This window comes from Orycteropus afer, unplaced genomic scaffold (genome assembly GCF_000298275.1).
Source record: "Orycteropus afer afer isolate SDZICR_OR568_19922 unplaced genomic scaffold, OryAfe1.0 scaffold00065, whole genome shotgun sequence".
NCBI classification, from domain to species: domain Eukaryota; kingdom Metazoa; phylum Chordata; class Mammalia; order Tubulidentata; family Orycteropodidae; genus Orycteropus; species Orycteropus afer.
In genome coordinates, this window is record NW_006921652.1 from 10,601,478 (window position 1) to 10,614,005 (window position 12,528).

Below are 12,528 nucleotides of genomic sequence, written 5' to 3' on the forward strand. Positions count from 1 at the left end.
GCCATGTTAACTCCATGGCAATGAGTATTGGTTTTTTTGGTTTAAGAATGGAATGTTATGGATTAAATTGCCTTCCCTCACCTCCTAAAAATGTGTTGGGATTCTAGCCCTCTATACCTGTGGATGTAATCCTGTTTGGAAATAGTATTTTCTTTGCTCTATGAATTAGATCATACCTGAATAGAATGGGTTCTAAATCTAATCTCTTCTGAGTAATAGAAAGTACATTAGACACAGAAGCATGCACATAATGGAGGAGAGAGTTGTGTGGGGATTGTCTACAAGCCAAAGAATCAAGGAACGCTCCTGGGGCTACCCACAAGGAAAGAATCCACACTGCCGAGATCCTGATTTGGACTTCAGCCTCCAGAACTGTGAGAAAATAAAGTTCTATTCTTTAAAGCTTATGGTATTTGTGTTACAGCAAATCGTTATGAACATTTGGCATACATGTGTTTTTAAGCTGGAAGAGAGAAGTCTTTACCTCTTCTCCTACTTACATGGACCTGAAACACTACACTGTAACTCACAAGAGTAAATAAATCACTATGTGATAGGGAATATACAGGAGGGATAGGTTTTTACTGCAGCACTGGGTAACTAAGATAGGGGTGTGGCGGCCTGAGGCAATAAAGGCCCTCTAAAACCTTATCATTCCAGAAAGGCGATCCCACAGAATATAGAAATTATAGAACAATATCATTAATATCGCATGCAAGTAAGATCTTACTGAAGATAATTCAGAAATGTTTGCAGCAGTATATTGACAGAGAACTTCCAGAGGTTCAAGCCAGATTCAGAAGAGGACGTGCAACAAGGGATATCATAGCTGTTGTCAGATGGATCTTGGCTCAAGGCAAAGAATACCAGAAAGATGTTTACTTGTGTTTTACTGACTATGCAAAGGCATTTGTGTGGATCATGACAAATTATGGATAACATTGAGAGGAATGGGAATTCCCGAGCACTTGATTGTACTCATGAGGAATCTGTACCTGGACCAGGAGGCTGTCATTCGAACAGAACAAGGGGACACTACATGGTTTAAAATCAAGAAGGGAGTGCGTCAGGGTTGTATCCTTTCTCTATACTTATACAATCTATATGCTGAGCAAATAATCCGAAAAGATGGACTATATGAAGAAAAACGTGGTATCAGGATTGGAGGAAGAATCATTAACAACCTGATATATGCAGACGATACAACTTTGCTTGCTGAAAGTGAGGATGACTTAAGGCACCTCCTGATGAAGGTTGAAGAATACAGTCTGCAGTATGGATTACGTCTCAACATAAAGAAAACAAAAATCCTCACAACTGGACCAATGAGCAGCATCACAATAAATGGAGAGAACATTGAGGTTGTCAAGGAATTCACATTGCTTCGTTCTACAATCGATGCCAACGGAAGCAGCAGTCAGGACATTAGATGACGTGTAGCATTGGGAAAGTCAACTGCGAAGGAACTGTTTCAAGTGCTGAGGAGCAAGGATATCTCCTTGAGGACTAAGGTGCGCCTGACACAAGCCATGATATTTCCAATCGCCTCGTGTGCATGTGAGAGCTAGACAATGAATAAGGAAGACCGAAGAAGAGTTGATGCTTTTGAGTTGTGGTGCTGGTGAAGAATGCTGAAAGTACCATGGACTGCTAAAAGAACAGATCTGTCCTGGAGGAAGTGCAGCCAGAATGCTCCTTGGAAGCAAGAATGGCCAGACTTGTCTCACCTACTTTGGTCATGTTGTAAGGAGGGACCATTCCCTGCAGAAGGATGTCATGCTTGGTAGGGTGGAGGGTCACGAAAGAAGGGGAGGCCTTCAATGAGATGGATTGACACGGTGGCTGCGATGATGGGCTCAAGTAGAGCAGGGATTGTGGGGCTGGCGCCAGTTTCGTTCTGCTGTGCATGGGGTCGCTATGAGTTGGAAACGACTGGAGGGCACTTAACAACAACAACAAAAAAACCTTATCAGGGAGCTCTGGTAGCGCAGTGCCTAAGGAAGGAAGATGGGGCAATCTACTTCCGTAGTGATACTGCCTTGGAAACCTAAGGAGGGGTCGCTATGAGTCGGATCCCACTGAGGGCACAGAACAACAACAAAACCTTATCAACTCTGTAGCTCTATCAGTAGTACCAGCAAACGCCCTCCACAAAGTAGTCTGGGTGAGGAGTAAAAGCTGAAAGTTTTCTTCTCAGGACTGCAAGGACAGCCTCCAGGACTTTTTCCCATCCCAAACAACTTCCATGTATTCCTGGGTGCGGATATTCACTTGAGTGCAGACTTGCGCGGGTGTTTGTCTGAAATATCATTTTTCCCCTCATCAAGTAGATGTTGGGTGGAACATGACAGTAATTTTTTAAGAGGCCCAGGATCGCCCTGGTTTTTGCGTTTGCTCACAGAACGCACATCTTCGTGGGGGTCTGGTGGCGCGCGAGTCACTGTGTGCGTCACCAACTGTGTACGTGGCTCACAAGCAGTGCGCACGCGCCAGGCTGGGCGGCTAGTAACTTTCGGGCGCTAAAGGGCGGGAAGGCCAGTGACGTATCCAGCGCGTCCAAACTGGACACCTCTTTATGGCTCCTCCGCCTGGAATCCAGTATCCATCTCCGGAAGCAGAATATAGTAGGTGGGGAGAGGGGTGGCTGGGGTTCGTAGGAGCCACTGCGGACTGCACCCACCGAGTCTGGAGGATTCACCTGGACTGGTCAGGGTCCAGGGCGAGTGCTGGCTTGTGGAGCCACACCCCGCGCACGCGCACTGCGAGTCAGCTGGCTGTCCCGTGATGCGGGGCGGTGCCAAAAGGAATAGAAGGAAGGTAGCAGGAGGGAAGCAAACGGCGGGATCAGCGGCGGTGGTAGCAGCAGCATGGCCGCGCTCTACGGGGGTGTAGAGGGGTGAGTGCGGCCTGGTGGAGGGAGCACGAGAGGATTGGCCTGTCCTGTCATTTGCAAGCAGCCTGGGCCAGCCCAGGCCTGAGCGCGGGGCGAAGGGCTGTAGTCAGGCCCGCAGGGAGGTGGCCCCGGGTCTAAAGGTCCAGTCGTTTTGGGATGTGGGGTTTTCAGGAGGAGGGTATGAGAACGCGCAGGCATGTCCTTGCGTGTGCGGATGTTTGCCTTTCAGGGGATCTTCGCTTGCCCCGGCCACACCCCGGGGGGTGTCCTTTGTGTTTCTCGGCGGAACCACGCCTATTTTTCCCACTACGGCCCCCTTTGGCGTCACCCTCGGGTGAAGCAGCTCCTTTGCCCTATTGCGGACCCCGGAGAGTTTTGCAGAACAGGTGTCAGTGAAGTTGCCAAGCAGGGGGATGAGAGTGGGGCGGACCCCGGGACAGAGCTGAAGCAGCAGTAGGGCAGAATGCAATTGCCTGCCCTGATACAGGAACACCCTCCCCCCTTCTCTGCTCCTCAAACTAGATTGAATCCTTTATTATTATGGCATTTTTCCTGTTCAGAAGCTTGTTTACTTTTTCAGTAGCTCTGCCTCTCAGTATTATGGGCAAGACTTTTGATCTCTCTGGAATTCAGTTATCACATATGTAAAATGAAGGAAAGGAAGAACAAGATGATTGCCAAGTCCCCTGCCAGTGGCACATTCTGGGAATCTCGATGTGTCAAATCAGGCCATGATAGAAGGTGACTGTCATTTTCAGCCAGGGCACTGTACTTTTCAGTCAAAGATTGTATTCATTTCTCTGGCAGCCACAACTCACTGTGATTTAAGTACCTCAAAGTAATTATTTCTGTTTATTGCTGTTAAAGTTGATAAATCCTATAACTTGCTTTTTTTTTTTTCTTTTTTAAAAAACAAAGGTATGGGAGCTTGCACTCACCCCTATTACTGCAGGCTCTGATCCATTTTCCCAGCTCTTAATGAGATTCTTTTGGATGTTGAATTTGCCACCTTAGGTATTAATTGCCCCTCAAACTTTATGTCATTTGAGTTTGAGCAGCAGTTTCCACTGTCCTCTTCTAAAACATTCCTAAAAGTGCTGACCAATACAAAACCATATATCATGCCACCACAGACCTCCTTCCAAATTATCATTGGTCTCAGTAATAGCATGTGAGGGTTTAGTTGGTTAAGTAGGTATAAACTCACCCACTTGTCCTGACTCTGGTCAAAGAATATCTTGAAGACTTTGGCAGCTGGAGCTGGATCTTGAAAGGGAGCCTTTAGCTATTGTGAGAAAAGCAGAGGTGATACTTTCTTTAGCCACATTTACCAGGCCTTGCCCTGTGCCAGGTTTTGGGCTAGGCACGAGGGTAGAAGGATGGTACAGAACTTGTCCCAATGGAGTTCATAGTCTAGTGAGAGGCAGATTTAAAAAAAAAAAAAAAAAAAAGATCTAATTATACTCCATACAGAGGAATCCAGTTATGGGGCACTGAAAAGCTTTAACTAATGGCGGTATAGGAGTGGGAAGGTTTTGAGAACTAGATAGTATATAAGAGGTCTTGAAGGATAAGTAGGACATTCTTAGAGGAAGATGAGTGAGAACTGTGTTCAGTTTAACAGCACAGCAAACATCAAACCACAGAAGTGGGTTTGGGAATAGTAATTGGGTTTACTGAAACTGACTTCATCACTCTGGGCTCTGCGACAAGGGCTGCAAAAGCTTGGCTGTGCCTCTGCAGACTTTTCTGAGCAGGACTGAGTGCCCCCTTGTGTTCTTTAGGGGAGGCACACGGTCCAAGGTCCTTTTACTCTCTGAGGATGGACAAATCCTGGCAGAAGCGGATGGACTCCACACAAACCACTGGGTAAAGGCCGCACTGAGGGGACCAGTGGGCTTGGTTGTGGTTTTATTCTTTGTAACCCTACTTGTGATGGTAGATGGTGCTCATAGAGCAGCTTGTAGGGGCAACATAGGTACTGCAAGCTTTTGTAACTCCTTCCCTTGATTGGCGTCAGCTGATCGGGACAGACAAGTGTGTGGAGAGGATCAACGAGATGGTGAACAGGGCCAAGCGAAAAGCAGGAGTGGATCCTCTGGTACCTCTACGCAGCTTGGTGAGTCTGGGGTAGAGTCTGGGAGTTCATTCATCAGTGCCACAGTGATCAGTGGCAAGTTTGGATTACCTAAATTCAGTAGCTATAGGAGTGGCCTTCAGGCTTAGTCCCCAGTCTAGAAGCTCACACATGAGCTCATCTATTCCTGTGGCTTCAGTTGCTGCTTGTGAGCCACAAATGGATTGGAAAAGCATAAGGCTTTGGAGAGCCATTGAGATTATGGTTTTAATCTCAGCCTTGCCACTCACTATCTTTGTGACCCTAAGCAAATTACGTACTTTCTCTAAACCTCAGTTGCCTCGTTTGGAAAATGAAGATAATAACAGCTACCTCTGAGTTTAGGAAGTAAAATGACATGATACATCTGAAAGTGGTTAGCATAGAGCCAGACTCATAAGCGCTCATTAAATGTTTGCTAGTAGTATTCCCAGCTCGGCTCTTTCTCCCAAGTTATCGTAGCTTTGGCTACACCCTGGGCATATCCCCAGTGAGATGTTCTGCAGGTACAGCCAGCCCTGTGCGTTACAGATAGATGGCCTGTCTCTCCATCTCCCTTCAGCGTGCTCCTCTGTGTGATTTTTCTGTTGGTAAAATTCTGCCTTTCCAAGCTCCAAACCTGACATTGTTGAATCCTCCTTTGTCCATCCCCAGTCCAGGCCCTTGTCTCAGCCACAGACTTTTGAGAAGTTACTGTGTGGGGTAGAAGGAGTACTGGGGCTGGATAAGCAGGGAAAGCCCAGATGTGGAGAGCCGGAGACAGGCATTAGGAGGGAGGGGGTTGAGAAAGGAGTTGGGTCTGGGGCCCTACTCCTCACTGGTTCACCTCCCGCGTGGCCTAGGGCCTATCCCTGAGCGGTGGGGAGCAGGAGGACGCGGTGAGGATTCTGATGGAGGAGCTGAGGGACCGATTTCCTTACCTGAGTGAAAGCTACTTAATCACCACTGACGCGGCTGGCTCCATCGCCACAGCTACACCGGATGGTGAGGAGGTGGAAGGAGGGGTGAGGTTGAGAACTGGGTTTTTTTTGGGAAGCACCTTAGATGTAGCTGGTAAAACTTGCCTTCCAAGTAGCTGGAAGGCAGCCTCCATCATATTTTCCCCCTTATTCTCCGTTCTTTAGCTTAACTGTTTCAGAGCCAGGACAGGGCTTAAGGAGGGAGGGAAGAAAGGTCATTTTGATGGGAAGCAAGTAGTGGAGTAGAATCTGCAGACCCAGGGGCAGAAGGGAGCCTGTGGTGGCAGTGGAGTGATGAAGGCAGGCTAGGGAGGATAGGGAAAGGAGCTCTGTTAGAGTGTCGGAACCATGAGATTGACATCTGAAGCCCAGTTCCTACTTGCCAGCTCTATCAGCTTGAAGTTACTTAACTCTGAGTTTCAATTTCCTCACATTTGAAATGGGGCTAATTGTATTCATGAGGTGGTTCAGGATATTGAGTGAGTATCACTACTGAGTGGACTGGATCTGGCCCAATCCCTAGACACAGCACTCAGTGAAAAGCAAGTAGAGTCAGTATTTGAAAGCTGGCTGGGTGAGGAGTCACAGATATGTGTTTTTTGTCCCCTAGAGAAGGGTTCTACATGGTTGGTGTTTCTCTGAGACCCAGGCTTTCCACCTTTGGGCAGGAAACTAGTTGGGCTCAGTTTCTCTGTGAGATTAGGTGGGGATCCCTTTCCCAGGGCTGGTGTCTGTCCTGCCTTTGATCCAAGGTTATGTGTGTTGGGTTGGGCCTTGGCCACACTGAGCCTTCTGTGCCCTTTCTTTAGGTGGGCTCGTGCTCATTGCTGGGACTGGCTCCAACTGCAGGCTCATCAACCCCGATGGCTCTGAGAGCGGCTGTGGTGGCTGGGGCCACATGATGGGGGACGAGGGCTCAGGTGAGGTCACGCAGCCTGGGCTGGGTTTAGGGTCCTGGACCCTTCTTTTCTTCTATTCTACCCTTGACTCCCTGAACTCCTGGGGTTCTTTGGGACAGCTCCAGAACCTGACTGATGGGCCCAAGATAATGACTGGGAGACCATAGATATGCAAATGCTCAGGCCCATTCTTTTGCAGTGACTGGCACCATCCCTCAGCTCAGTGCTGTGGTGGACTTTTGGCATCCAGGAAAGAGTTGAAACTAAGAAGGTACATAGAAGGCCATAGATGCCAGGCCATGCTGTACCAGTCTGCTAGTGGGAAAGGGATATAGAGACTCCTCCCACACTCACCTTTTTGTAGGACTCCATGTGTGCAGAGTAGAAGTGTTCACGGCTGTGACTTTTCAGACGCAAATTGCCTGCCTGTCTTCCAAGGTGCCTCTGGGTGGGTTTGAACTGCTAACCTTTTGACTGATAGTTGAGCACTTAACTGTTTGTGCCACCCAAAGACTCTGTTCTTTATAGATGGCATGTGTATAATTTCATGGGGGTTCTTGGGGTCCACTTCCCAGTGGTGACTCCACTGGTTTGTTGGGCAGCTCACTGACCTTGTCTTCATCTTAAAGGAGATGCTGGTGTGACACAGCCTTACCTAGTCTGTCTCCCCCTCTAGCTTTCCCCTATCTGGGTCAGTCAGATATAGTTTGATTAGGGGGCTGGGAATCAGGAAACCTAATTTGCTGTAGAATTCAAGTAGACTACTAACCTTATCTAGATGTGAGCTTGGAAAGATTGTCCCCATCTTCTTAGTCCTTTCTGCTCTCCACAGCCTATTGGATTGCACACCAAGCAGTGAAAATAGTGTTTGACTCCATTGACAATCTGGAGGCGGCACCACATGACATTGGCTATGTCAAACAGGCCATGTTCAACTATTTCCAGGTATGTTCCCTACCCCCAGTGGTCAGGCACACTTGGGGAAGGACAGGAGTAGATGCAGGATAGGGCCGATTGGGTAAAGGATGTTGAGGGGAGTTGGAGCTGGAGGCTGGAGAAGTCAGTAGGTGAGGATTCGGAATGACACAGTGCATTCCAGAAGGGTGCTAGGCACAGGAATGGGGTGGGTTGCGGGTAAGTGATTAGATGGACTTTATTCTTGGGCAACTAGACCCCCCCTGGAAAATGAAGGCAGATGGTCTCCTAGGCTGGGATGGAAAATGCAGGGTGAGGTCAGGAGCCAGTGCAGCAGGACAGAGACAGCAGGTAAAGTTGGAACAAGTATGTTGAATAATAGCCAGTTCTGGCCTGAATGTGTTAGGAAGGAGGGCCCATAAGAGGTGGGTAGGGAGAGTTCTTGGGGGATGGGCACTTTCTACTAAGAGCATAGGAGTTGAGATTTCCTCTTGTCTATGTTTTGTTCTTTTGTTAGGAAACAGTTTTAGCTGAACCAGAGGTAAAAGGTGGGAGAGGTGGAAAAGGGAGGAAAAGGAAGATATGTTTATTTGATAGACCTCTCTCTTGAGTGAGAGCCAGTTAGTCTTGCTGTCCACCCACTTAGGTGAGCTGGCACTGGGGTCAGGAGGGAGATTGAAGATGCTAGAAAATTAAGATCTGTGTTCTCAGGGCTCAGGGATTAGTGATTAACAAGTAACTTAGGCCTGGGTCAGGAAGAGGAATAGTGACAGACCTGGAAGAAAAATTACCTCCTTTAGGAAGCAGGGGAGCTCTGGTGGCATAGTGCCTAAGGCATTTGACTGCTAACCAGAAGGCTAGTGGTTCAAACCCACCAGCCGCTCTATGGAAGGAAGATTGGGCAATGTACTTCCCGTAGAGATAACTCCTTGGAAACCTAAGGAGGGGACGCTATGAGTCAAATTGACTCGGTGGCAGTGAATTTGGTTTTTAGGAAGTAGAGTAACACTCTCCTGACTCAGCAAATTGGTTCTAAACTCCACTAACAATATCTACCACTCCCTCTTCCATCTTTCAGTCTACTTTCCAACTTCTAGAGTTGTCATAGATTAAGTAATACACTTAATTAAGTAATACACTTTATTAAATAATAGCACTTGACGGCACATACAATGTTTAGTACATTGCTATGGGTGCTCAAATTTTAGCCTCTCCTTCCATTTACTAAAATATATTCTGGAGAATCAGTGGTTCTGAGGACCTTTTAAGGTTTGTAAGTTTGTTGGGATGGATGGCATAGGCCTTCTATGGTCAAGTAAGTTTGGGAGAAACAACAGTAAACGGATTTCTTGGTTGTAGGACTTCTCAGAGCCTTTAATTTGCTAATGTACATTGTGACTTTCCAAGGGGGTGTGACAATGTGCAATATCCTCAAACTCCTTTGACCAAAGAAATCTTTCTAAGAGCACCTTAAAGAGCTATATAGAACACAGTTGGGGAAATACAGATCTGTACTCTGTGCTCCTTCCAAATTAATCAGTAAGAAGCAGTGGAGTCCATGTTGGGAAAACAACTTTCCTCCAATAAGAAATCTTAAACGCTTAAAATTTCTAGAGTTAATCTGAAAAAAAAAAAAGATTCCAACTTTTCTAATAGTACCGATAGGAAGGCCAACTTGGGTGAAGACTAGAGGTTCTCTTTTGTTTCTAATGATTATCTGTGCATGCTCTTTCTTTCTCTCAGGTGCCAGATCGGCTAGGAATCCTCAGCCATCTGTATCGGGACTTTGATAAATGCAGGTTTGCTGGATTTTGCCGGAAAATTGCAGAAGGTACTAGAGGTGGGGCAGGGTGTTAGCTGGCTTTGTTTCCCAGGGACCTCCTTAATTAGAGTGGAGCAGGGTTTGGATGGGAACTGGAAGTCAAGCTCCCTCTGACCAAGTACCCTCAGTTCCATGGGCCTTGGTGGTGGTGGGCCTTGGGTGGAAGCAGAAGGGCATGCGGGTTGTATTGTTTTTATTACCTGTGTTTATCTTGACAGCCACCAAAGCTTATGTAGGCTGCTTGTCTCTTTTTGAGAAATTTGTGAAGCGGATGTTTTTTGGACAAATCTATAACTTTAATTGGGGGAAAAAAAACACCTTATATCCAACGAACTAAGGGATTATGGAGAGAGGTTATGCATATTTTGTTGGGAGTCAGGAGAAGCAAACTTAGGATCTGCACAGTGCTCTTTTTCACTGTAAGGTATATACTTGCTTGATTTGGAACCCTGCAGCCTCAGGGCATTTGTTCAAGGGCTCTAAGAGCCTGTGGGACTAAGACTCTCCAGAGCAGGGCCTGCTCTTGTGCCACCTGCAACAGAGCAAGTAAGGGTTTCCAACAGTAGACTTGTAAGTAGATGTGAGGCACAGACAAGAGTACCAGTCAGCTGCTCAGGCACAGTCCTGGAACCCCCAGAGTTGAAGGACAGACAGAATAACTCAGTGTAAGTTGGGATACAAACCCATACCCCTGGGTGCTCCCCTGGTGGGGGCTGCCCCTCCTCCAGTGGGAGTGGGGAAGGGGAGAGTGGCTGCATTGGAGGCTTATTTTCCCCCATGCCACACAGTGGGCATCTGTTCCTGATCGAGCCTTCTTTTAGCCACAGGCACTCCACTGTAATTGCCTTTCAGCCAAGGGAGGGAGTAACCGGGGACTGATGCTCGCTAGGTATTCACCAGCTCCCCCTCATCTTCCTTCTTCCCCACCCCAGGTGCTCAGCAGGGAGACCCCCTCTCCCGGTACGTCTTCAGGAAAGCTGGGGAGATGCTGGGCAGACATGTCGTAGCTGTGTTGCCTGAGATTGACCCGGTGAGTTGAGGTGGGAGATGAAGCTGCTGGGCCAGGTTTGGCTCTTTTCCATTACGGATGGGACTGATCCCACAAACCCTATTTAAATTAGATACTATTTTAAAATGAATTGAGGGTATGAGAAAAATTCTATAGAAAGTCTGTAGCATGAAAAAGTATCTCAAGTGTCTCCTCTCTGACAGGTCCTGCAGTCTCAGGCACTGCCCCCTTGTCTTTCACTCCTTTTCTCATTTGTCCTCTCCCTTCTCTCTTTCCCTCTTCTGTGTTGTTACTTAATCATTTTCCTTTCCCTTTTCTCCCTTGTGTTTTTGAGTCTCCTCTGTGTTCTTCCCATTTTCCTTGCTTTGAGCCTACCTCTGGTTCTTAGCTTGAGGGAGAGTAACTGGGATAGAGTAGGTTAGTCTTAGGAAGCTATCCCCTCCAGTCTTAGAGAGGCTTGGTCAGCCCCCAGCATCCATTTTCTGTCCTCTGCTTAGGTCTTGTTCCAAGGGGAGATTGGCCTCCCCATCCTGTGTGTGGGCTCTGTGTGGAAAAGCTGGGAGCTGCTGAAGGAAGGTGAGTTTGGAGGTGTGGGAGAGGAGAGGATGACTAGGGGCTGGGGCTGAGAAGGAGGTAGTCCAGGAAAGCTACTACACCGGGAGAGCTCGGAGCTGAGTTTGTTGTCTGCTCTTAGCAAGAGGCTGGGGCCTGAAGGCTTGGTCTAGTGGCTGATTCTTTAGGCCAAGGCTCTCAGCCTTCCATCTGCCAATAAGCCCTTATACCATGGTCCATCCCACTTTCCATAGACTCTTAAAAAGCTGTCTTTGCCAAAGGATTTATTAAATAACCACTTTATTAAAATTAAAGACAAATCTCACTTAAAATCAGGTTCTGACTAATGTGTGATACAACCTGTGGTCACATCCCTAGTCAACACAAACCTAGCTAAAAGGAATGGAACAGGACTTCTTTGCCCTTGCAGCTTTATTTCAGGCAGTTGTATGGTTTCCTTTAGACATTCTGAAGTAGCTCAAAAATCCCATTGCTTCCTTGGAGTTTCTCACATTGGGTGCCCTACGGATGAGTGGGGAGCTGCTGGCTCCAGTGACCCTCTTAGCTGTTACTGGGTTCATGTGCCCTGGTGCACCATGTGTTGGAGATTTGGCATGGATGTTCCTCTAAGACCTCCACTGGCATGCTCGGGGTCCAGGCTCCTTCCGTCTGTCCCTCTGCCCCCACCATCTTTCTGGTCACCACAGACGCTGGTCTTCCCTCATCTCTGTCCTCTACATTCTTTCCCTCCAGGTTTCCTTTTGGCGCTGACCCAGGGCAGAGAGATCCAGGCTCAGAACTGTTTCTCCAGCTTCACCCTAATGAAGCTGAGGCATTCCTCGGCCCTGGGTGGGGCCAGCCTTGGGGCCAGGCACATTGGTCACCTCCTTCCCATGGACTACAACGTCAATGCCATTGCCTTCTATTCCTACACCTTCTCCTAGGGGACTGACCCCGGCTCCACACCCTCCAAGCCCAGTGGACATTGGGTACTAGAAGGGGAGGCAGCTTTTTCTTCCTTTTTTCTTTTTTTAAAAAAACACATAAAGAAGAAAATAAACGCACTTTACCCACTCCCCAGCAGGATTGTGTTATCAAGCTGACTTCATGTGTACATCCTTAGTGCACTTACCAGGTATCCCAGAGGGCTCAGGATTGGTTTTAGTCCAAGGTTTAAAGCCCCACCTCACGTGCTTGGCCTGTGGTCTGCAGTACACTCCTCTGTACTTGAGCAAGAAAATTGATCTGTGTGGGCTGCCCCCCCATCACCGTACTGTGCAGCTGCCAGTTAACCTGTGACCTCAGTTTTCTTCTGTCAAAGTAATGATGATCCCTGCCCAAACATGTTCAGTAGAACTAAGTG

General features: G+C 47.7%; 1 protein-coding gene across 1 annotated transcript; it reads left to right on the plus strand.

Annotated features, from left to right (window-relative positions):
• The first annotated feature begins 2,867 nt into the window (after window positions 1-2,867).
• On the plus strand, window positions 2,868-12,109 carry NAGK (N-acetylglucosamine kinase). Its single transcript, XM_007940113.2, has 10 exons — window positions 2,868-2,896; window positions 4,678-4,762; window positions 4,914-5,012; window positions 5,852-5,993; window positions 6,778-6,888; window positions 7,700-7,812; window positions 9,526-9,613; window positions 10,537-10,634; window positions 11,111-11,189; window positions 11,919-12,109. The coding sequence occupies exons 1-10, from the start codon at window positions 2,868-2,870 to the stop codon at window positions 12,107-12,109; spliced, it is 1,035 nt and encodes a 344-aa protein (XP_007938304.1).
• The last annotated feature ends 419 nt before the right edge of the window (window positions 12,110-12,528 follow it).